Source organism: Phaseolus vulgaris, chromosome 10 (genome assembly GCF_000499845.2).
Source record: "Phaseolus vulgaris cultivar G19833 chromosome 10, P. vulgaris v2.0, whole genome shotgun sequence".
Taxonomy (NCBI): Eukaryota; Viridiplantae; Streptophyta; class Magnoliopsida; order Fabales; family Fabaceae; genus Phaseolus; species Phaseolus vulgaris.
Window position 1 is genome coordinate 35,827,276 of NC_023750.2, and position 26,763 is coordinate 35,854,038.

A 26,763-nucleotide genomic window follows, 5' to 3' on the forward strand; every position below is an offset into this window, starting at 1 on the left:
TTTCTTGGGTTGACTTGTTTTGAATGTGGTTTCATTAACTTTCATCTCAACTTTAGAAGAACGTCATGGTCTACTGGAGGTTTGAACTAATTCATCGAATTGCTTCTTCCTGCACCTCCATATGTTCTTGTGGCACCTCTTTAACTTTTATAATTCCAAAAATACTCTTTTGTAAATAAGTTAAATGTTTGAAGTTATGGTTATGGAAGTGTGTTGGTTATGTATTTCGGATTGTGTAATCCGGTGAATCTCTAGGTGGGATAACTTCCAAATTGGACAATCTAAAACTCATAACCAAATTCGAAAAATATTCTGGATTAGACAATCCGTGAAACAAAAGTATATTATACACAATATATTCAAAAATAATTTTTCAACAAAATATATTCTAAATTACATAAACCGGAAGTTAATACCGGATTTGGAAGTAGTTTCCGCTTTATGTAATCTAGAATTTTATTTTTTTTGGAAACTTACTTCTGGATTGTCCAAATCCGTTCAACAATTTCAGATTACAAAATGACTTAATCTAAAATGCTTACAAAATAAAATAAAAAACAAAACAAGAAAGGACATAATGACAAATCAATGGACGAAAACAATAAAATATAATTCAAGAACTAATGTTTTCACCACAAAATCACAAACGAACTGTCAAGACCTTCTAAAATTCATAAAGAAAATCTTGAACAAACTCAATTGAGTTATGGGATGCTTGGACTGCTGTGTAAAAAAAAATAGAAAGAATAAAGAAAGTGAAAAATTGTCTAGAATTTTAGGGTTTTATTTTTGTACTGAAGGAAAAAAAAATCTTATTTTCATATTTATTATGGGATGCAGGATGCAATAAGAACATGTAAAAATACAAGAAAATGTAAGAACATGTAATTCATCCTGGTGTATATTTTCAGTCTTTATCCATATTTTTTCAGCTTGGAGAATTTTAATTCATATTTCTCGGATGAAAACTTTCTTAGTGGTTTTATAGGATTTGAAGAAATTAAAAGAGAGAAATACATGTCAATTTTTATTCTATTAAATTGACATCAAATGCATTAGTCCGAGAAAGTTATGAAGAGAAAAAAATATTAATATTAGGTCCCATGTTGCAATACTTCCAAGAAAAAGAATAATAGCATGGATAATATAATGAAAAGAAAAATGCTCGGTGGATAACTTATTGTAATTTTGTAATAAAAAATAATTACTATTAAAAATAATATTGGAAATTTTGTTCAAAAATAGTAAAAGAATAAAATTTTCAAATGATAAAAATATGTATGTAAATTTTGTATGATAAAATAAGTGTATATAAATAATATTACTTTATTTGAAAGGAACTCAATTGTGCAATTAGAAGAAATTTTGTAAAATAAAATAAGTGTATATAAATAATATTACTTTATTTGAAAGGAACTCAATGGTGCAATTATGAGAGGGAGTTGAAGACCTTTACGCAATTATTCTTAGATATTATAATAATGTGGGCAAGTTTATAATTTAAGTGTGACCAAATAGTTATTTTCTTAAATATTATATTTTTTATTTGCTTAATAAGTTTTAAGTCTTTAATTATGATTTATCTTCATTTCAAGTATGTAAAAAATTATTTTTTAAATTGTGCATTTAATAAATTATAACATTTTGGTTTAAGTATTTTAAAATATATTTATTTCTATTTCGTCTCTACGATTATTTTCTTAGTTGATCCTCCATACATTTTGTAGATTTCACTTTTATTCCATCAACTTATATTTTTATCATATTAATTAATATATTTTCCATTACATGGTAACAAATTTTGTTAGTGTAAATAATAGAAAAAAACCTTAATGAAATCACTCCTTAACCGTGCATGTTTCAATCTAATAAATATATAGTAGAACTGACCCATGTAACATAAAAACTAAATGTTCAATTTATTAAATAGCTAAAGTGAAAAAAAGTATATTAAATATTAGAAAAATGAAAAATGAAAAACTTAAAACTTATTTAAGTGCTTTTTATTTAACTTTGATTTGATTTACGGGAAAAAGATAAAGGAGAAGAAAGAAATGTGGTAAAGAGAAAAGCTAACGAAAGATATTGAAAAAGACTGTTGGGTCCATGAACATTAAATCCGCACATGCTTAGGTAGAAAGAGAGAAAAGGTGGCTGCTTCTTCCTGCACCCCATATTTTCTTGTGGCACCATAAATTTTGTATTTTTAAAAATATCTTTCAATTAAAAAATTTTAAAAGTTTAAAGTGTTCTGCACCAAATAACATAATTTAGAATTTTTTAAAGGATTAGAATTAACCTTCGGATTATGTAATTTAAAATGTATTTTTTAAAAATTACTTTGAATTACATCATCCATAATCTTGAATCCAGAAAATATTTTTAAATTATGTAATTTCAATTTTTTGAAAAACATATTTTGAATTACATATTGAAGTTAATCCTATGAGAAAAACTTCTAGAATGTATAATTTGAAATGTGTTTTTTCAAAAAAAAAATTAAATTATATAATTTGAAATGTTCTCAAAACGCAAAAAATAATTAATGCAATGAAATCGGTGCAAGAGAAGAGAAGAGTGAAATACATCTTAAAAACTAACATTTTCCACACACTACTACAAATGCATGTTCTCATATATACAATCACCAAAAAAATCTTTAACCGATGACAAATGCATTCTGAAAGTAGCTTGGGGTGCATCGTGAGAGAAGGAGTAGGATGAAAAATCTAGGTGAAATTTTATGATTTATTTATTTTTTAAATGAAGAAAAATAATGTAATTAAACAATTATTATGGGTTGTCACGACAACCTATGAGATTGCATGAAGAAACAAAGTTAATCAAAATGAGAAAAAGCCTCATTTATGGTCTCATAACATATTAAACCAACTTAAATCAAGAATAAAACAAACATAAAAACAATAAATATAAAATTTTATTAAACAAACATATTTATATATAAATTTTTTCTCTATTATCATCTTTTTCTTCACTCAGTTTCACTTCAATCAAATAAATCTTTTGTACTTTATTTTTTTTCATTTATTTTTTTCGCAAATTTCTCCTTTCTCATTCAAACAAGGAAGGTGAATTTCTTATTGTAACATCTCAAATAATATCTACTAAACTAAATATATATATATATATATATATTTATAAATATTATTATGGATTTTTTTGGATTCTAAAAGAAAGTATTTGCAAATAATGATATAAAGATATCATAAAACTTCTATGACTATCTAGAACTACTAGACATACACCATCATTTACTTTCATGCCAAATATGATCATAATAGATAACAAACTACATAAAATGGTAAGCTAACAAGAAATAACGCTAGTTGTAGCATATGCATATGTGTGTATTTACATTAATTAATTATGATTCTCAACCCAACTAAATTATACCAATAAATTACATAAACTCATAATTATAAGTAATGTTAATATACAAATCTCGACTTTATGAAATCAGGTAACCAAATACTAATTATTGTTTTTGAAAAAAACTGTAATAAATATGCCCATTAAACAATAATACGTGACTTATTCTAAATCCTTTTATTATACCAACCTTAACTATGAGGATGATTTTCTGCATGAAATCTTTATAAATGATACTTAAATAATCTTTTTTAGTTTCTTACTACTTAATATCTTAATATACTTAATTCAAAATATCACTGAAGCTATAATATCTTATTCTCACCACTATAAGTGTCTTTTCTTATTCACTCAAGACACTGCATATCCCAATTCATACTTATTCTCATTCGTTGTATGCATTCATTTCCTTACATAAATCAAATTATCATTTAGACAATTTGTCAATCACATCAATCTCGTTCATCTCTTTTCAATTTCATCATTACATACACCTAAATATAGTAATATCGTACCCACCTTATGTTTAAACAATATGTATTTACATGTAAAAACTTATTGCTTAATCGATACACCTTTGTTTGAGTGACCTATATCTTTATCAAACACAGAAATTATATTGTCCCTTCCTAACTCAAGTTACAAACTTTCCACTCATGTGACCTCACATATCACTTAACACAAAGAAAATTTTAAATGAACAATGAAAATTTTAAGAGAAACATAATGAACATTGACTCTCAAGTTGTAAATTCATGCTTGAGTGATAATTTATATCATTTAAGTGTTTATCATAATTGAATGTATCTCCTTGGAGAAGAAATATCTTTCCTTTACTTGAACGTCTAAATAAGTATTTGAACATTTAAATACTTATGATTTAATGAATTTTTTTTGAAAATATTAAATAATACAGCATAGGTCAAAAGTGAGATCTTCTAGAAAACTTTAAAATCCAAAATTGCGTTATAATGTGGGAAGAACAACATTTTTATTTATGAGATTGTAAACTGCAGCAAGTAACAATGATTGATGAAATCACGAAGAGGAAATGTTCTGGAAACTAGACTTGGTTTTCTGCATCTTGAGTGGTCAATAGTTTCCCACATGCATACCACCAAAGTCAACGCAAAGTTCCTTTAACAATTCTAACTACCATTTTCTCACGCTCTCTCTTTCATTGCCATTCATCTTCTTTTCTCTGCATTTTTTAGCCATTTTGCAATAAAGAAATTTAGATGGTTTACGTCTGTGATCTTTTGATTTTGAATAAACTGATTTTGAACTTTGCAACATACCTTCGTGCATGTTATATAATAGAATTGGAATTTTTAGCTTTTGACCTTCTTATTATAACTATTTCATGCTTTGTCATTGTATCTAGAACAATGAAAATTTCACGTGGACAATCTAGAACAATTTGTAATACTCATTAAGAAATCATGAAAACACTACTGAAATTTCAACTAATATATGGTGAGCATGAAGGGAAACGTTTGAATTTTTAATCGAGAAATTATTCTAACATATTGTACTTTCGTTGTTCATTTTCCAAAACTTTAAGCTATATATTTGACAAAATTAATTAAGAAAATACTTAAAATAAAAATGATAAGCTAGTTTAATTAATATTTTTTGGTAAAACTAATGATGGGAAATCATATAAAAAACACATTTTTTATTGTATTTTGTTTTTGTAAAACGATATATGTTTAGGTAAGTTAGAGTTTTAGTTATTGATATATTATTAAAGGGTGAAATAAACGAGGAATTTATTAAAGAATTATGAGTAAGAGAAGAAAAATAAAAATAAAAAGTATTCCGCATATAAACTTTCAGAACAAAAGCTAAAGTGAAAATTAGGGTATATTTTTAATTTAAATCGTTCTTTTTCAAATCAACCATTCCTTGAATTAAATTATATCCAAGATGAAAATGGAAAATATAGCACGTATATATATTTATTAAAAATAGTGTCTAATATTATAAATATTTATTTTTTAAATTTTTAACAAAATCATTTTATTGTAAATACCTTTTTGGTTACAACTAACAGCTGAAATTTAGCTAATACCCCTCTAACATGCATTTATCAGAAAATTTCAAAAGCACTTAAAAGTCAAAAATTGGATTTTTTTTTCGGAGATCTAGAAGAACAGAGAAAAAAAATATTAGAGAAGAAGAAGAAATGGGAAACTAATTAATTAATTTATTGAAATTAAAGGGTTTGTTTGGATTGGATTACGAGAGCGGTGACGGTGTTGATTTCTGGAAGGTAGTACTTTGCTGTAGGCGGGTCCACCAGTTTATCCATGAGCTCTACCAAGTCAACGAGAAAGAAAGTGCATTTGCCTCGACAAAAGTTTTGTTTTCCACGTTAAACCCTAATTTAGTACTATATAATTGCCTCATTCTAGAAGTGTTGGATTCAATTTTTTTAAATTATTAAAAGAAAATATTAAATTAATTTTTAAATATTGATGTTTGTAATGTTGTTAGAATAGTTTATATTAATATTGATGTAATTTTTTTAAAATAAATATTATAAAACTATTTTAATAATTTTATTGAATAAATATTATAAAATTATTTTAATAACTTTATTAAATAAATATTTGAGTTGATGACATTAATATGGTGCCTTTAATGTTGGACATTAATAGGATTGACTAACCCGACCGACCCTAATGCAATACAAATCCTTTTAAAAAATTAAAAACATAAATTTATTTTTTATTCTTTTAATAAATAAATATGTATATTATATCATATTAACATAAGTTTAATCGATTCGAATCTATTTAATGTTAGACATTACTAAAGTTAAAGTTGACTAAACCAATTCTACAATATCATTAACTATTTTTAACTTTTTTTTAATAAATAAAATTATTTATATTAGTATCATATATTAGTGACGGTTAAGTTAATATTAACTAAAATAAATATTAAAATATATTTAAGGTTAATATAACTGACACTAAATTTATTTATTTTTATTATTTATATTTATTTAAGTTAGTATGTTGATGTTAATTTATATATATATATATATATATTTATTTCATACTTTTATTTCATTCATCCACATTCATCTCTTTTATTCACATTAATTTTAAATTTTTTAATTTATAAAAAAATTTCATGTTAGACATCACTATGTTACTTGACATCTCAGTTAGGCTGACACCTCAAGTAAATATTATTAAAAAAAAATACAAAAATATGGGGGATTAGACCAAAATCCATATGTTAACAAAAATGATACATAGGTAGACTATACCTATTAATAAAGAATTCTAAGAACATACTAGATGGAAGTCTATTATATCAATGAAAAAATTATCTATGAATAAATTCTAAATTAACCAACTTATCAATACACATTCATCTTTTTCATTCATATTCATCTCTTTCATTTACATTAATATCTTTCAACCACACATAACTCATTTATCCATATACTCGTTCATTTACAATATTCTTCACATATATACCCATTTACAACATTCATATTTATCTTTAACACTCATTTTCTTAATAAACTATATTTTTTTTCTATTTTTCTATTTATATTTTATTTTGTTAAAGATGAGGTATTTTATAATAAATTTTTGTTTGAAATTATTGTCACTAATGTTGTACAAACTGACTTAATTTAAATTAATATTTAAAATTAATATTATTTAGTGTTGACTAAACTAACACTAAATTAAATAAATATTAAAAAAAATATACTAATTGTTTTAATTAAAAAATTAATTTAAAAACTAGTGATAAATTAATATTTACTTATATAACACTAGTTTAAATTAGTCTTAAAAAATAATATTAATCAATTAATATTAATGGTTTTAGAGTCTCATTCATGTTTAACACAAATTCAAATTTACTAGTTGATTAGCGTCTTTATTGTTTATGTCCTTTTTGACCGATACTAAATATATATTTTCTTGTAATAAAAAGTCGTGTCTCAAATTTAATTTTATTATTAATAAATTAAAGTTCAATAAAATGAAAAATTCTGGTAAGTTTTATTCTCTTACAGATTTTGTCTTTCAATAAATTTTTTTATTAGTCGTTTTTTTAAATTTTAAGATAACAATTTTTTTTCAATAAATAGAGAGAAAATTGTAATAGTTATCAAATGTAACTTATTCAAAATTACATTAAAAATCAAATGATAAATATATTTTTAGTTTAGCCAAACATAACTTTAAAAGACTATTATGTAGGAACAAATGGATTATTAACTAGATTCTTAGTAAAGTTTAGTTACAGAAAATGTTAAATATAATATAACACATTTTTCTATTTTTGATAATAATTATTTGAAAAACTCTAGAAATAAAGATTTGTAACATAATTATAGTATAAAATTTCACCACGACAATAACAATTCATTAATATTCATTAATCTTTTATGATATTCAAACCCTGTGCCCACTCTATTAAATTTGAGATAATTAATGAGCTTTAAGTCAAACTTAAATGGAACGACTCGTTAGAATTCAGGGAAAAAAATTAAAAGAATAAAAAATTTGAAAATAAGATGTCATTTGATCGAATAAAATAGAAATGCATAAATTTAAAATCTGTAAAATCATAAAATATGTATAGTAATTCAAAATTTTGATTCAGGATTTTAATTTTAAAAAATTAAAAGTAAATGAAAAAAGATCATTGAAAGTATAAATAGTTATTTTAAACATTAAATCAACCACACTTTACTATTAAATTTCAAAATAAGACAAGACAATGCTTAGTCTTAAAGATTATCAGAAGAACTATAAAAAAAATAATGCCTTGCCTTAAAAACAAAGAATTATTCAACTAAGACAAGAAATTATCATTCTCTCTTTTTGACCAACTTTCACAAATGGGTTGAGAAATTGCATGCAGATTTTATTAGTTGGAACAACCTTTGAAAGTGTTGCACCATAATTAATGCACTAGTAATGAAGGTTTTTTTTTAATTTTTTATGTTTGACTAATTTTATAACAAAATTATTAAGATTATTATGTAGTAAATAGGATTTTAGCCATTAATTGCATAGGGATTTAGTATTTTTAAAATATTTGAACCTTTCAATTGTACCATAACCCTAAAGTTGTAATTGTGTTTTTCTTTGACCAGATGTGCGTAATTAGAAAAACACTACCTTTTAAGTTGATTTGGTGCATATACATTAAGAATCATAATTACATGTTGGTGGGGGAAAAAGATTTGAAAATCCCTAAAATTAGGGTAACTTTATTGCATAGTATATGATAAGTTTTCATTTTAAAGTAATGATTTTTTTTTTCAAGTAACTTTAAAAATCAATGTTGAAAGGAAAGAACTTCTCAATAATGAAAATAATAATAAAAACAAGATGGTAATAATAATAAGAGTTTATTTTATAAAGACAAATATAACATAATAAATTAAAACTAGTTGTGAAAACATGAATATATTATCATAAATAATTATGACATACTATTTTATCTAGAAAAGTAATATAAAAGTTTTGTTGAATACTAAGAAGAGATCCTGTTTAATAAGAATTGCATTGTGAACATTACCAAAAAAATTTTATTCCAGTTTCGGAGCTTAATTTTCAACCTTTTTAACTTATGTTGTAAAATGAACATAGGATAACCAATAACCTTATTAGCCCAAGAATCGTGAATAAGCTTCAAACATGAAGTTTTCTGAAGCCACATAGAAAAGAAACGAAAATTGCTAACTTTCCTCAAAGAATTACTAACAGGAATAGGGAAATTATTAGAACAATTTTTAACAAGAACTTGATAAGTACAAGAATCTCATTCATCCAGACACACTCCATTACATAAAGCCCTATCCAGCCTTCTATGAATTCTATGCAACCCTCTCATTCCATTACACAAAGTATAACAAGATTCAGTAAAAGACATACAAGAAATGTCATTAGTATTAATCTAATTAAGGAATTCATTACAAGAAATCTGATTAGGAGTCACCCTCCTTTACAGTCATCTGTCGATAGCACAACATTAAAATCTCTCAGAATACACCAAGGCCCTGTGAAGAAACTAAGATCCATCCACAAAATTTGTCTAGTCAAGTATGTGTTAGCACCATAAACACCTGCAAAGCTAAAACATTTATCATGCAAAAGAAAATTTACAAAAAATAAAATTGATCATTGACCAAGAAATTTTCGACATGATTAGGAATCGACAAACACCAAAGCTTAGCAGCTTTATTAACAATAGGAGACGTAGTCACCAAATGCATATTAAAAAATTTGAAAAGGACATTGAAAGCATCAGTGTACGACATCATAGGTTCAACAAGAAAAACTATGAGGGGTTTATGTAGTTTAAGAAAACTAATAAACATCTCCACAGTTTTGTGGTTTCTCATTCCTCTTACATTCCATAGAAATGAAGAGACCTTCATTGCGACGTTGTAGAGAGAACTGCCTTAGCAGTTTTTTTGGATTTACCAGTATCATTAGGTGGTCTCCCTGGTTTTCTTTTAGTGCAAACTATTTCCTCCCCAGTATCACTACCATCCTTCTCCATCTCATTAGAATCAGCCCAAAATTTTGAAACAATATCTATAGTTTTCAAACCATCAAAAAAGGAAAAGTGATTTTGCAAGACCAACTATAGTGCTTTAACATGCCCAAAAGACTTAGCCTTCCAATGGGAGGTTATGAGGCGACGAAGATGGTACAATCACAATAGCAAAGACTTCCACATGATGACCATCAATTGGAGTCTTAATTGGTGCTTTAGAATCTGTAGGTGATTTAGCCCTCCGAGGAGAGGTAGGACGCAACGGAGATGGTACGGTCAAGGAGTAGAGACCTCCACATGATAATCATCAATAGGGTTGTAACTGAATGTGACTCTGAGTCCCTGGTTTGCATAACAGTAGGTGAATTCCTTAACATCCCCGATTCTAGGAAATCCAAAGTAGGAGTGGACAACCTCGGCCTGGGTATGGACTTATCATGATCCGAGACATCCTCGAGAGGAGGCATATCTGCAAAATCATCCTCCTCTCCACCTGGTTTATAAGAAACATTTTGTTTTTAAATAATATTACTATGTATTGTTAAAATCATAAACTGAAATATTATGAAATATTTGATTTTTTGTGTGTAAAAAAGGTATGAAATGTTTTTTTTTTTTAAATTACTAAATTATGATATTATATTTTTTATAATATTATTTTATATGTATTTTAATTATTACTATTGCTTTTAACCAATTCAATCATAATTTAACCATTGTCTCACCTGTAAATCTTAAACCCTAAACCTTAAATCTTAAACTGGTTATTTGACCTATTCAATGAAATGTTCGATTTTTAAAACATATACAAAATAAATTAAAAAATCCTTCATATTTGATTTATAAAATATAATAATGAGTATTATTCCTATATGGTGAAATATTTCATATCATATATTATACAATTATTCAAAACACAGGGTATTTACAAGAAAATATAAATTATATCCATGTTCAAAGATTTCCAAAATCAATTTTTAAACCTTAATTTTTTTTTTTATAAAAGCTCTCATCTTAGGCATTACTATGAAAGTTGACATTTTAGTTAGGCTGACACCTTAAGTAACAATAATCATCTGCCACAACATGAAAAAAAAAATTATTAAAAAAAAGAAAAAAGAAAATAAAGTAAATATGATGGAACTAGACCAAAACTCATATATTAACAAAATTTATAAACCTTTAAATTGATTCTAAATTGTCATATGTACTTGCAACTTCATATAACAACTTCGCATAGTCTCGTAATAAATACATTTATAACAATCAACGCATAAAGATAAAATTATATCCATATTTTTAGTCTTCATAAAAATTAACATTCACAAATGTATGAGGTATTAAAATACCTTCAAGAAGATTCATGTTGAAAATAAGACCCACCACAAATTAATACCTAACTCTTACTAACATTTATTGATAAAAAAAAGTTTATTACGTCTAATCCATAAAGTATAATGTAAAAAATCCTTTTAGTTTCTTACCACCTAGTATTTTATCGTTTATTTAACTTAGTGGTTTAATTATGATATCTCTTATTAGTAACAAATTTCAATACTCAACATTACCATCACAACATCATCCTCCTATATAACCATCCACTTTCAACCTAAGTCACATAATTTACACTCCAAATTTATATATATTATGTAATCATACAAAAACATAATTTCACTTGAACTTTCAATATTCTTCGAATTCTTTATGTATAAGTATAATATAACTATGTATTGTTTTTGTTAACATATGGATTTTGATCTTGTAACCCATATCTTTAATAATACTTTTTTTTGTAATGACAAATTATTGTTGTTATTTGAAGTGTTAATATAGTTGAGATGTCAAGTTTAACATGTATAAAAAAAACTTTCAAACCACTTTTAAGTGTCCAAACACTATAACTCAGAGTATCCGCGACCAAACTTTCAAAGAAAAAATAATTATTATAACTTTTTTTTAGTAATAATTTTTTCTTTCTTTGAGTGATTAATTCTTAAAAGGGGAAGAATTATCTCAATAAAACTTTTGCTTAAATCACCAAATTTGCTTCAACAATGAAACTCATCGCTTTAAAATGGATGTTCGTAATTCTATTACAATATTAAATGGGATCGTCATAATAACTTACATTTTGCTTGACAGTATTCAAATTAAACAAAAATAAAATTTAATTAAATGAAAAAATTATTTTATAAGACATTTTTTTAAATATCCAAATTTATAAGAGAATTAAAATTTAATTAAAAAAATTAAAATCAAAGTTAATTTTTTCCCCTTTTAACATATTCTGAATTCAGGGTCAAGAAAACTCTAAATATAATTTGAATTTCAAAATCTTACCATTTTGTAGTTCTCTTTTCTCTCTGCTGTTTTTCTGTACTAACAAACACAGAGTAAATAATAATTATCAGAGGACTCAAAGTCAATCTTGAATAAAGTCGTTTGTGGTGTGCATTTACTGTTTTGTTAGGTAAACCCCTCAAGCGATTTTGCAGATTTGATCTGTGTCCATTTTCTCCATCACTTCTTCTGCTGTCTATAATACTCAGTTTTTCAACTTTTTCTAGATGAGCGAATTGTGGTATGATACTTTAAAAGAATCCAGAAGAGATAAATAAGCATTATCAAATTTTCCTGTTTGGCAAACATCCAGAAGAGATGGATAACCATTTATGATATAGACAATATCACATCACTGAAAAAAGGTCAAAGTAATATTTAACACAGATACTAAAATATGTTCCAACCCACATGACTATATAATACGGCACTCACTTTTTTTATTTCATATTTAGAAAATTGAGCTTACATTATTGTATAGCCGTCTTCCACTTTAAATATTATCCTCCTCTTTCTGCATCCGATTCATTCAGATTCAACAACCATGGTTGTGGCAGATGCAAAAGAAAGGTACTACTTTCTCTCTTTATCAAATCATGGGTCCAACATGCTAGTTGCATACCCTTTTCCTTCTAGTGTATTTAGTTTCTACTTGGTGATTAACATTTTAAGGATTTGTTTGTTGTGTTTGTGTTTTTTTTTTCAGATATGCTGTTGTGACAGGTGCAAACAAAGGGATAGGATTAGAGACTGTAAAAGGGCTTGCCTCAAATGGAATCAAGGTGGTGCTCACAGCCAGGGATGTGAAGAGGGGTTATCAAGCAGTTGAGGAATTAAAAAAAGAATTTGGCTTTTCTGGCCTTGTGGTGTTTCACCAGCTTGATGTCACTGATCCTGCAAGTGTTGCATCTTTGGTTGAGTTTGTGAAGACCCAGTTTGGAAGACTTGATATATTGGTAAGATTTTGATCTTATGCTTGATATTCTGAGCTATGCTTTTACTTTTTTACTACTTTCTCCTTTTTGAGTGTAAAGTGAGTTTGTTAAACTTTTAATGACAATGCATGGAATCTTGCATTGTGCCCCCACTTGGTTGGTTCAATTGAAAAATATGATTCACAAGCACCATTTGTCTGGTGATTCTGATACAGAACACTAAAGATGAACAGTGTTTGTCCGAGATTTTTCCTTTATCTGTTCTTATATTAATGTCCAATTCTCCATCTTTTTCCCTAATTAGTCTTCCTATGACTGAACTACATATTTATAATAAGAATGGTGCTCACAGTTCTACAAGCTTACAACATATTTTGATTGATCTGGAAAATCAATGAATTTGTATTGGTGAAAACAGCCTGATCTGGCTGACACCAACCTGATTCAGAGTTTTCTTAGACTTATAATATAAAAAACTTTCCATGACTTATATCGGTGATGTTGAAAAATCTGAATGACTTCACCATAGCAATAACCTGTATATTTTTTCTTAAGATAGATGAAGGATCACTAAACAATTTTCAAATTCATGTGCAGGTGAACAATGCAGGAATCAATGGGTTCAATACAGATGGCATGGTCAGTGATCAGTTTTCTTTACACTGTGTGAGGGTATTGCTCTCTCTAGATTAAAGGCTTCTAAAAGTCATTTGGCTTCTTTTAATCCAATGCAGGTGCCATCAAAAATTAACTGGAAGGAGCTACCTCAAACTTGTGAGATGGCTAAAAATTGCCTAAGAACAAACTACTATGGTGCTAAGGAAACAACTGAGGCATTTCTTCCCCTTCTTCAGTTATCCAATTTACCAATGATTGTTAATGTTTCCTCTGAAGCAGGACTTTTAAAGGTACAAAAATAGCATAATTTTGAATTATTTTAAATAAGATTTTTACACAGTTTAGTAATCAGAAATCATACTAATTTGAAATCTGATGTTATAATACCTATGGTGTATTTCAGTACATATCAAATGGATGGGCTAGGAGGGTGCTTGATGACACTGAAAATCTCAGTGAAGAGCTAATAGATGAGGTGCTGAAGGAGTACATGAAAGACTTAAAAGAAGGTTCATTAGAAAACAAAGGGTGGCCAACCTACCTGTCTGCATATATGGTCTCAAAAGCAGCCATGAATTCATACACAAGGCTTCTGGCCTATAGACACCAAAAATTGTGCATCAATTGTGTCTGTCCTGGTTTTGTTAAAACAGACATTAACAAAAACACTGGCATCTTATCTGTTGAAAATGGTGCTGCTAGTGTTGTGAGATTAGCACTCTTGCCTAATGGTTCCCCTTCTGGCCACTTCTTTACTCGACAAGAAGTGTCAAGCTTTTGAAAGATTTAAGGTCATGATTGGATATTTTTTCATAAATACTTGTAAAGAAAAAGATAAAACAAGTTTCTATATATGAGTTGATTTGAAGTAACTTTTATATTAGTTTATGTAAAAGTTAACTTTAACCTATGAAAGAAACTTCATTATTTTACTTTTCTTTCTTATTTTCTTCTTTTACAAGTATTTATGAAGGATTTATCTAAACAGGACCTATTGCTTACAACTTGCAGATTGCAGATTGCAGATTGGATGAGAGAAAAAAATGATGTGGCTTGGATGAAAGTTTTACCCTTCTGGTCTTTTTTGTGACATAATGGCATGTGGGGAATGCTTCTAAGTTACTTGGCTCTTTTATCTTCTCACATTGTTGGCTCTTGAAATGGTCAAATTTGAAGTTGCAATGATTTTTGGACTGTATCATATAGCAGGACATGAAACTTTCGGCTGTGAAAATTATCAACATTGGGTCATCATGGTGTTTGGCCCTGTCGTCTTCTTCTTAGTCGTGATCAGAGTGCTGTTTGACTTCAAACTTTCAACACACGTGCAATGCTAAAGCACTGCTGATAGCAAAGCAGCGATGATGGATGTCAGGATTTCAGAAAAAGGCAACAATTGTAACAGGACATGCCATTATTTGTGTAGCTTTACCAAATTTACCTCTTTTTGTTCTGTAACATAATATTATTAATATCAACGTAACGTCGTTGGATCTTATCAACCAGTAATGCATGTTCAAATATGAATTTACTAACTTCAATTTTGTAAAGAATTTGCAAAAATAAATAAACTTTTCCTTCTTTAGAATTTGGTTTCTAGAAAAAAAATGTTAAAGTGTGTGCAAACACGATGTTATGTTATTCTAATGGAGGAAGAAAAAAATTCACGTCCAATACAAAGTTGACACGTAACCCAAGACATGCATGGTCCACTATCGTGGTTGTGGATGTGGTGTCCCTGTTTGGTTGTGTTTGTCGATGAGACACGTGGTCTAAATGAAAACTATATAATATATTTAATATTATCTAGTTCTCTCCCCGTGGAAGGCATGAGATTTAATTTTAAAATATAATATATTTACTATATACAACTAATTTCAAAATAATGAAACTTTTTGAAATAATACAAATAAAATGTAATATATATATATATATATATATATATTTATACTGTCATAATAATAGTTGTGACAAAATCTTTTCAAATACGTATTATAGTAATCTTGTTATTTGAAGAAATCTTTGTTTATTTATTTAATATATTTGTTTCTGATATTATCATTTTTTAGACTCATAATTAAAAATAAATAAAGTAACATGATTTTATAACTTTGAGAACCTTGACATGAAGACATTTGTGTTTGAGACAGATTTAATATATGTAAAAAAATAAATACTATATAAGATTTATAATATCATTTAATATTACACATAATTATTTTAATTTTCAATAAAACTAAACACACAAATTGTAAATTGAGTAATAATAATAACAATAATAATTAAAAAATATTATATAATAAAATATTAAATATTAATGTAAAATATTTAAAAACAAATTTATTGTTTTTTAAAATCAAATATTGAAACAGATTTCTAACACTTGAGATTGAGTGAACACAGATTTGACTTTTTGGTAACTTGGTAGTGGGTGAAACTTTTCAATTTTTAATCAAATAAAACACATAATTTGTAAAAGAGCAATACTGATAATAATTTACAAAATATAATATAATAAAATATTCAATAATGTAAAAAGGTAATTGATGTAAAATATTTAAAAATAAATATATTGCTTAAACCCTAAACAAATATCAGCAATTAAAAGTAAGTGAACAAATTTCACCTTGTGGTAACTTAGTAATTTATCATTTAACATTACATATATAACATTTTAGTTTCCAATAAAATCAAGTATATAATTTATAAATGAGTAAAATAATTGAAAAAAATACTATAAAAAAACTAAATAATATAAAAAAATAATTGTTGTAAATAATTTTTGTTACTTAAGGTATTAACATAGTTGAGATATCAAGTTGCATAATAATGCCTAACATAAAAATTTTTATTTAAAAAAAATAATTATAATTAAATATTTTTTTAAAATTATTATCTTTTAAATTCAAATATTGAGACAGACGTCTATAAATAAAAGAATGAATAAATTTAAAATTTTTGTAACTCAATAAATTATTATTTAACACTTCATAATTTTCCTCAAATTTTAATAAAATTAAGCAAACATTCTGTAAATAAATAAATAATAATTAAAAAATATGATACAATAAAACAAATAAATATTATAAAAGGATAATTGATGAAAATATTTAAAATTAATCCTAACCTAGCATGCTAGATACCACTTTTACTTTCTCTAGTTGCATTTCACAATAACATGCAACTTTCTTTTTCAAGAAGAGAATTATTCCTGTTTGGCACTGCAATTAACGGGAATGCGTGAAGTAAATAAATATTATTTATATATCTAATTGCTTCTATACTTTAAATGAGATTTATATACTTTAAATATAAATGAATGTTTGTGATAAATTTATATACTTTAAATAAAATTTATATATCTAATTAAACACTTTTTGCAGACTCAATTTTCCACTGTCTAGCTTTCATTAACATATGATTTCTATCAGTTTTTTTAGTAGTTTTTTTTTTACGAAAATGTTAAGAAAAAAAGGTACATGAAATAAAAATAGTAACATATTCTTTCTTATTAGATAGGAGAAATGGAAAATATTCATTATAGAATTCTAAAGAATAATTTTTTCCTACCGAATTGGCATCTTGGCATCAAATAAGTGAAAAAAAAATATCCCTTTATACAATTTATTTTAATATTTTAAAATTAAATAATTTTTATAACAAAAAATAGAAAATAAGAGAATGATTTATCTTAATAAAAATAGTGGAGTAACTTTTATTAAGCATATTTATTTTTATCAAAATTAAGATGTGCGTGATACAATTTTTTTAAAAATAAACATATTAAAATCATTTAATTTATATTTTATCTGAATAGATATAAAAGAAAGTGAAATTAGGATAAACATCTCTCCTAAATCAAACTTACTTATTTAAATATATATTAAATAAATAATAAATGCATAAATATAAAAATGTTAAAGTACTATCAAATATTGAAATTAATGTATAATTAAAAATATAAACTTAACATTAAAAAGTTAATAATTAACCTTTATAAAAAAAATTAAATTAAGTTATTCTAATATTCAACCAATAAATTTATTAACTTTAAAATAGTTAAATATATTAAAGGCTACATAAGATTCATTTGTAATTCACAGTTCATTTTACCTTTTAATTTACAAATCATTTTGAGATATATTGTTTATATATAGACTCATCTAATGATTTATACAACAATATTTTCTGTCTAAACGTTGTCAACAAATAATTTATTATATCTTATATTTTTCTCACTATTCTCTATTAGGTTTGTGCAAAGATTTATGATGCTAAACAACATTGTTTCTTATTAGTAGAAAACGTTACATTGCTTTGATATTATCAAATTTTGTACGATGAGTTTCATGTATGAGACAGCCATGATTCTTCTATTGTAATTAAATTAGAAAATATAAGCTCAATTGTCACTAACAAATGTTTTCAGGAGAAAGTTGGAGTAAGATTGATTGGCTAGAAAATAGAACAAACTTACTTATTTGATTAAGGTACAAAATGGAACAATTTTTCTTTTAAAATAGGTAGAGGATGAGCAAAAGAACATTAGGAAACTTATTTAAAGAAATATTGGTTTAAATGGATTTCATGATGGATGAATTAACTTAGGACTTGATACAAGAGTTAAGAGTTGTTGTTATTATCATAAGAGCATTTAGAAGGCAAATTTTCCCTAATTTTTTAACCTACACTTATATAGTTTTAAATTTCCAAAAATACTCTTTATTCAAAATGAAAATTTGAAATTAAAAATAATACATTTCAAAAAAATAGATCTAAAAAAAAGATTATTGTGTTCGATAAATAAATATCTAGAAAAAAAAAATTAAAATTCCATTCTAGAAAAAATATCCGTAATACAAAAATTCTTTATAAAAAAAATCTGGAAACATTTTAGAAAAGGGAATCTGAAATGAATTGTAGATGTACCCCATTTTATTTAAGGATAGTTTCGTCTTTTTATACTTAAATTGGATGCAATGATATGATACAAGAAGTAATTGCCGATTTAGAAACATAATGGACATTGAATCTATAAATTTTTCTTCCTGCACCTTCATAATTCTATAAATCTTAAAACTGACCTTCCTTTTTTATTTGAAATCGAAATTTGGGAGTGTGTTACGGATTCATCAATACAGAAGTGAATCATATTACTTCCCAGATGAGGGGGTGTTCTAGAAGTAAAATTTGCATAAATTGTTGATTTTCGGATTGTTGAATCTAAAAGCTTAATTTCTATAACGGATTGATGGATCCGGAATGATTTTTTTTCAATTATGGATTTCTAAATCCGGAATGCATATTTTGAATTATGGATTGGCGGATTCAGAATGGTTTTTTTAATTATGGATTTTTTGCATTTTTTTTATTTTGGATTAACACTGCCTTCATTTACTACTACTGGAAGCACCAATCCAGGAGATTACCATACGTGCCAATCCAAAATTTTACCAGAAGCGCCAATCCAAAAATTTACGGGATTTCATAATTCATAATACATTATATAGGGACGTTTTTGTCTTTGCACAACATTATGAGGTTGCAGGAAGAAAAATGTAGGGGTGCAGGAAGAAACTACCTAAGAAAGAGCACACGTTTTGGGCCGTTTGGGCCTTAACTTCTACCACTGGCCCTTAACTGGAGCGAAGCAAGGTCCATTTGTTGATAAAAAGAACATATTCATAAATACTATATGTTAAATAAAATTGTCTGTATTCCTAGTTCTAACAGTCTTATATTAAACACTACATTAACTAACGAATACTTTCCTTATTAACATAACATTGCTTTTACTCTCTTTAAACATAATAACTATATACATATATCTCTATATATTTAATTTTTTTGGTGGGAAAGAATTTTTATTATATATTTTAAACTATTATAAAACTTATATTTTTATTAAATAATTAACTGATTGAATCGAGGGCAGTCTAATCTAAGAAACATAAAATATCATTGATATTTTTGGAGACTCAGTTACATATAATTGAAACTTACAATTTTTTTGTTTGAATGTCAAATTTAACTTTTAACATGAATACCAATTTAGATGATAAAAAAATAGAGTTAATCATTTACAATGAAACTTGTTAACAGAAAAAAAGATTGGATCTGTGAACAGATTAAGCTTTGTTAACATTGTTACTAACTCGAAAAAACTCTATATATTTATAGATTAAAAATTTATTAATATTTAAAATAATAAATAATTAATTTAACTAACTATTAATTAATTTAGATTGTAAATTTAATAGCTAATTAGATATTGATTTAAAAATTAATTATAAATTTTTATTAATAATATAAAAATACCAATAATTTTTTAGTCTATAAAATAATATCTAATTTAGTCAATATAGAATTAATTATTTTTTTCTCTAACACTAGTTTCTATTTAATTATTATATTTAAATATTATTATTAAAATTATTAATTTAGTTTTATATGATAATTGAAGTTATTATTGTAATTTTTAAGTGTATTAACTAAATATTTATCTTAACCAACTTAAAAGATAAATCATAATAAAGAATTACAAAATATGAGTTTAAAATATACTACCAAACTTTCAATTTGACATAACATCAATTAAATATATTTTTTAACAAGGGAAATATATTTTATTTTTATACTCATCAAACCCACACTCCTCTATCCTTTAAATTTTATATTTCGGGAAGCTGAGAAGGGATGCCCTCCGCCGATGGTAGACAAAGTGAAAAGCAGAATTGCAGTTCACAGAAGAGAAGTTCAAAGAATTTCTTTACCGAAAGAAGGGAATTGATAGAAACGAATATGAATAAATAAGTTTTAACTAGTGTAATAAAGATACCAATTATCGTTACAAAAACTCCGTATGTTTTATTTGGTGGGTCTTCGAGATCCTTTCGATGACCTATGTTGTGTTGAAGAGATATCTATATGAAAAGACAGTTCTATTTCTATTCGATTAGTATTTTCTATTAGTATTCAATTCGTACATGATATTTTAATTTTAAAAGTAAATTAATTATTTTTAATAAAAATAATCACATATTTTTTATTTTGAAAATATTATATTTTTATATTAGTTTTATGATAGTTTTGTATTTATATAATTTAAAAGTACATAAATAATATTAGAATTTTAGATTATTTTATAATATCATATTTAAAATAATTTAAAAATTATACTGTACAATTTAAGAACGCAATTATTCAGGATTGATAACCTTTCTACGGTGAAAGGTTACAACATTCCTAAAATATTTCATATTAATACATTTTTTTATTGATAAAAAATTTGAATCCACATAAAAAAGTTTTTTTTATTAGTGAGAATATTTTTAAAATATTTCATATTAATTATTCTGATAAAAAAATAACACAAATTAAAAATCTTTCAATTTAAAAAGATGGCTTTTACATAGAGCTTAGCTGGAGGATGTTTTGAATATATCAACAATGTCCTACCCAAGTTTCATCTCTTATCTCTCAAAAACATATAATTATCCTATCCAAATTAATATATAATAAAAAATATTAATAATATAATTAATGATGTATAAAATAATTAGTTATATAACAAAATTTAGGTAACTTTTTATACTTTTTTTAATTAAACTTTTTATTTGATGATAATAATTTAAAGATTAAATGCAGTTCATGATATTTTAAATTGTATAAATTTACAAACATTATCTAATACATAAACATCTTTAATTTTGAGAGCCACTAATAAATATATGATTTTCTTCATAAATATTTTTCTCATATACTTACATTATTTTTCTTATCTTGCCTTTTTATCATTGTTGTTTACGAAGGTTTACCATATATTTTATGTTCAGTGCACAAGGTAAACGTGTAAAATTTAGAAAATTAAATTAAAAATAAAAAGAACTTAGTTGTATGGGAAACGATATTTAGGAATCATATATTTTAAAAAAAGGGATAAAAAATGAATAATTTACTATAAAATAAAAATGTAGTGTTTATGCCTAAAATTTTAGTTTCATAACAAATATGGCAATCACATAATTCATATATGTATATATTTTAATATCACGATATTTTAACAAAGAATAAACATGGTATAAAATATTTTTGATTGATTTAATTAGAACTTTTAATCCAAATTTGTAAAAACAATTAAAGTTATTAAAGATGTTATAATTGATATAATTTAGGTTGTTGTAATTTGATTTTTTTTAAATATTTAATATTTTCATAAAATGTATTTTTACTATATATTATTAAATTATTATAGAAAAAACATAATCATAAGATATGATGGATATTTTTAGAGAGTCGGTTACATTATTGAAACCTCTAGATTTGTCTGTCAAATTTAATCTTAAAAAGTAATTAATGAAATAATAATAAAAAGAGTTAATCAGTTACAAATGGAAGTTATTAACAGAAAAAAAAAGATTAGGATGAGTTAATAGAATAGGTTTTATTAACAGAAAACTCTATATATTTATTTGCATGCTTTCTTCTTCAACATCAAAAGTTATTTTCCATTGAAAGCTTATAGAATGGCTTCACCACTTTCCTTGCTGATCCTCTTCCTTGTGTTCATCTCTGCATCACATTCGAATGCATACCCTTTATCAACGCAGAACAGATGGATCATAGATGAAGCCACAGGACAACGTGCGAAGTTGGTGTGTGCCAATTGGGCTGGCCACCTCAAACCGATGATCCCTGAGGGTCTTGACAAACGGCCATTGAAGGAGCTGGTTGGTGAGCTTGTGAAGCACAACTTCAACTGCGTGCGTCTCACCTATGCAATCTACATGTGGACACGCTATAGCCATGAAAATGTGAGTGCCTCCTTTGCCTCTTTGGATGCACCAGAAGTGGTCCAAGGCATTTCCAAGAACAACCCTTCTGTGTTGTCCATGACACATGTTCAGGCCTTTCATGCAGTCGTTCATGAACTTGGGGTTCAGAATGTGAAAGTGCTGCTTGATAACCATGTGAGTGAGCCAATGTGGTGCTGTGATGATGATGATGAGAATGGCTTCTTCCATGATAGACATTTCAATCCTCAGGAATGGGTTCGTGGCCTTACTTTGGCAGCCAAACACTTCACTGGAAACCATGCTGTTGTGGCAATGAGTTTGAGGAATGAGCTGCATGGTCCTCGCCAGAACTTGCAGGATTGGTACAGGTACATGAGCCAAGGAGCAGTAGCTATTCACAAGACAAATCCAAATGTGCTTGTGCTTATCTCAGGTTTGAACTATGACACTGAGTTGCAGTTCTTGAAGAGTAAACCATTGAAGATAGACTTGGGTAAGAAAATGGTGTACGAGACACATTTGTACTCATGGTCTGGAATTGGGACACTGAAATTGAAAGAGATATGGACAAAGCAACCATTGAATAGGATATGTGCCAACAACATTAAAGGGATAGACTACAGAGTTGGATTCCTTACCACTGGCAAGAATGCAGCTCCTTTGATTTTTACTGAGTTTGGGTTTAACGAGGAAGGTTCTTCAGTGGAAGACAGCAGGTTCTTGACATGCCTTCAAACCTATCTTCTTGGAAAAGATTTGGACTGGGGATTGTGGGCTTTTCAGGGTAGCTACTATGTGAAGAAAGACCAGGTCCAAGTTGATGAGTCATTTGGTCTCATGGATGAAACTTGGCATCACCTTAGATATCCCAACCTCACTCACAAGTTCCAGCTTTTGCAAAGGAAGAATATAGGTAAGCTTTTTGAGTTAAACTCACTAATGAGTTCAGCTATTTTTTATCATGCACTCTTAGATTCATAACCAATACAAAATCACTCATGAGATGATTCTCTATTAACATAGTGATTAGAAAATTTCAAGAACTGTTATCTAATATCTAAGTTGTGTGTTCTTGATGCAGAACCTATCTCTAAGGCCCCCATTGTAAATATCATGTATCACCCTCTATCTGGTCGATGTGCTCAAGTGAATGAGAAGAATGAAGTTGAACTTGGAAGCTGTGAGACCAAAAACAGATGGGTTGGTGGAGAGAATGGGACTAAAATCATTTTACATGGCACTAAGAAGTGCTTAACAGCAGCTGGTGAAGGGCTTCCAGTTGTAGTTTCTGATTGTGAAAGGAAGAGCAGTTCTTGGAAATCTGTATCACTGTCTAAACTTCACTTGGCTACTATGAATCAACAGGAGGAACAACTTTGCTTGCAGAAGGATTCTAACTCATCCAGCATCGTGACTTCAAAGTGTATCTGCATAAAAGATGATTCTCTATGTCTTGATGATCCTCAAAGCCAGTGGTTCCAGCTTGTTGAGACCAATGTGTAGCTTAGCTTAACTGGCTTAAGAGTTTAAGATTACCATTGCAGAAACCTTTCTATTTTTTTTTATTTTTTTTATTTTGCCTAGTTCAATTGAACATTTACTAATATGTTTGGGTATAATATGTTTAGGTTAACTTAAATGTCAAATAAATTAATATTTAATTTTCTTTTGCTGGTTGAAGGTTATTTTACAATTTTTTTTTCTTCAAAATGATAAACTATTAAGAATAAATAACTCATTACTTCTAAAAAGAAAAATAAATAAATCATTATCTTTTAAAGGAGGATTTACAATCTCGAAGTAAAAAAGAAATCGAAAGATTGTATATCCAAATTTTATGTTGAGTATCCAAATTGTGAATACGAAAATATGACGAACATTCAAAATTAATTATTATTGACTCTTAATACCATGAAAGAAAAGACAAAAGGCAAACAAATGAAAGAAAAATTGTATTATTTGACTAATATAATAAAATTACAATAATAACGATAAATAATTTAAAGAATAATAAAATCTAAATTAATAATAAAAATACAAGAAAACAAGTCTATTTGTTTATATAGACTATCTAAACATCAAACCATGTCTAGTGTGTATCTTTGTTTTCTATATTTGTCCTTAAGATTTTCTATGTAAAGGACTATCACGGTTCTCTAGTGTCTTGGCTTTTTTTTTATCCTTTCTAAATATAAATTTGTTGTCCAAATCTCATAAAGTTGACATCTAACCATATGCTAGACAAAACTTGCGTCTAAGCCTCACGTTTGTCTAGATGGTTAGTTAGACTAATCCCAAACCCCTGTTCATCACCAACAAAGTCATAATCTGGATCTTTTAACTTCATAGGCTAGAGAATTCACTACATCTCCCTTTGATGGAGTTAGACTTTATTCAAATTGAACATGAATTGTTTTTTTTTACAGATCGATCGTTATACAAAAAAAACTTGACAAACAAATAAAAAACTTAACAAACAAAGTTGTCCTCAATAAGATTTGTCATTTATTTGTCATTAAAAGAGTACTCCATGTAATTCATGTATAAGAAATTCAATTATCCATCACATCATATTCATTGTAACCTTCCAAACTAATAATAACCGAAATCATCAACCATTAACACCACCGATTCCATTACAAAAACAAGTCATAATTCAAAACATGTACAGATTAGGACTCAATTGTCACCCTACTAAACTAATAATACACACATATAAATTAGTTTTATCTCTATCTCTCCCAAACTGAAATTTATACATAATTATATATTGTAAACTAGTTTTATACCTAATTAATGTCCAATCAACCCATAAAAACAACAAACTGTGTTATGTGAAACTATAAACATATATATTTATAGGATCAATTACAATAAATACTGAATACATCATTGTGACTAGTTTGTCCATGTCTTTTGGTAACTGAAGGACACAACAGTATGAACAAAAGAACAAAATTACACATTGCCAAACCTAGCTATTTGCTTGGCTAAACAAATTGACGAAGAACATTGCATAATGAGATTACTTTTTGGACACTGCATCCTTGGCAGACTGTAGAGTGGAAGTAACAGCAGCAGCAGCACCTGCAAGTATTCCACCACTGGTGTTATTGCTTGAATGGGGCTGGTGAGTTACCTCAACGCTCCTAGCTTCTTGATCTTGCCCTGCTGAAGATCGATAATCCACACTTTCCACCTTTTTTTCGATGCTGGCATTGATACCCTCATTCTGACACAACAATCCATATACAGATTCATTCATTTATCATTGCAACTGAAAAATACAGCAGAAAAAAAAAATACACTAACCTTAGATTGTTGATTCATGATAACCAAGTAAGTTAAAAAGTAAATGAGTTTTGGGTGATTTGTGATTGAGTTTAGGCTTTTAAGAGTGGAGAAAGGCAAATGACATCCATGTATGAGTTCCGACAACGGAGGAAAAGGGCTTAAATAACTACACACCCCTCATCTCACCACTTCACATGCCCTCCCATTCGATTATTTGGAAGAGGCTTCATGCAAAAATATTAATTCAGGAATTGATGGTCACAAAATAATGAAAATGTTGTTATTATCATTATTAGTTAAACATATAAAGTAATATGTTACTTTGTAAATCATAAATTAAAATACACCAATTTAATTTATAAGTGTGATCTAATCAATACAATTTTAAAATTATTTTATTTAAAAAAAATATTTCTCTATTTATTTATATTTTAACATGATTGTCAACCTATCAAAATATAAGAGAATATAGACAATTATTTTATGTTTGTTTTAAATTGTATAAAAATAACTAAAAAAATATAGTAGTGATTATATTTTTTTTAATTAATAAAAATGTAAGTTTATAAATTTATTCTTATATTTAAAAAAATTAAAAAATCAATTTAAATTATTTATTTATAAATTATAATTATTTTTAATTAAAATATTATTTAAATATTTATAATTATAAAATATTTGATAAAAACTTATTTTTATATTAAATAACATTATTATTTTTATCTTTACTTTTTTTAATTAATATAAATATTATATAAATTTATTTTTTTATTATTAAAAAATATATTTATTTTTATTGTTATTTATATTTATAATTTATTATATATATATTGTACATGTGT

The 26,763-nt window shown here is 26.5% G+C and overlaps 3 protein-coding genes across 4 annotated transcripts; 2 read left to right on the forward strand and 1 right to left on the reverse strand.

Moving 5' to 3' along the window:
* The first annotated feature begins 12,369 nt into the window (after positions 1-12,369).
* LOC137818436 ((+)-neomenthol dehydrogenase-like) lies at positions 12,370-15,337 on the forward strand. Of its 2 annotated transcripts, none has more exons than XM_068621878.1 (6): positions 12,370-12,849; positions 12,986-13,235; positions 13,812-13,853; positions 13,949-14,122; positions 14,236-14,623; positions 14,844-15,337. In XM_068621878.1, the coding sequence occupies exons 1-5, from the start codon at positions 12,824-12,826 to the stop codon at positions 14,611-14,613; spliced, it is 870 nt and encodes a 289-aa protein (XP_068477979.1). In that variant the 5' UTR covers positions 12,370-12,823; the 3' UTR covers positions 14,614-14,623; positions 14,844-15,337. The 2 variants fall into 2 exon arrangements, with proteins under 2 accessions (XP_068477979.1, XP_068477980.1); XM_068621879.1 differs by having other exon boundaries at positions 14,851-15,337.
* Positions 15,338-22,357: 7,020 nt separating this feature from the next.
* On the forward strand, positions 22,358-24,150 carry LOC137817985 (glycosyl hydrolase 5 family protein-like). Its single transcript, XM_068621211.1, has 2 exons — positions 22,358-23,540; positions 23,709-24,150. The coding sequence occupies exons 1-2, from the start codon at positions 22,358-22,360 to the stop codon at positions 24,128-24,130; spliced, it is 1,605 nt and encodes a 534-aa protein (XP_068477312.1). The 3' UTR covers positions 24,131-24,150.
* A 1,376-nt stretch (positions 24,151-25,526) lies between these two features.
* LOC137818438 (uncharacterized) lies at positions 25,527-26,034 on the reverse strand. The gene is made up of 2 exons (XM_068621880.1): positions 25,940-26,034; positions 25,527-25,859 (listed from the first exon to the last, which is right to left on the reverse strand). The coding sequence occupies exons 1-2, from the start codon at positions 25,955-25,957 to the stop codon at positions 25,653-25,655; spliced, it is 225 nt and encodes a 74-aa protein (XP_068477981.1). The 5' UTR covers positions 25,958-26,034; the 3' UTR covers positions 25,527-25,652.
* Positions 26,035-26,763: the final 729 nt, after the last annotated feature.

Excerpts from the sequence above, each read along its gene's own strand:
- LOC137818436 (XM_068621878.1), top strand. The coding sequence starts at position 12,824 with ATGGTTGTGGCAGATGCAAAAGAAAG. Across the intron at positions 12,850-12,985 it reads GTGGCAGATGCAAAAGAAAG|ATATGCTGTTGTGACAGGTG; the intron begins GTACTACTTTCT and ends TTTTTTTTTCAG. Across the intron at positions 13,854-13,948 it reads GGTTCAATACAGATGGCATG|GTGCCATCAAAAATTAACTG; the intron begins GTCAGTGATCAG and ends AATCCAATGCAG.
- LOC137817985 (XM_068621211.1), top strand. The coding sequence starts at position 22,358 with ATGGCTTCACCACTTTCCTTGCTGATCCTCTTCCTTGTGTTCATCTCT. Across the intron at positions 23,541-23,708 it reads TTTGCAAAGGAAGAATATAG|AACCTATCTCTAAGGCCCCC; the intron begins GTAAGCTTTTTG and ends TTCTTGATGCAG.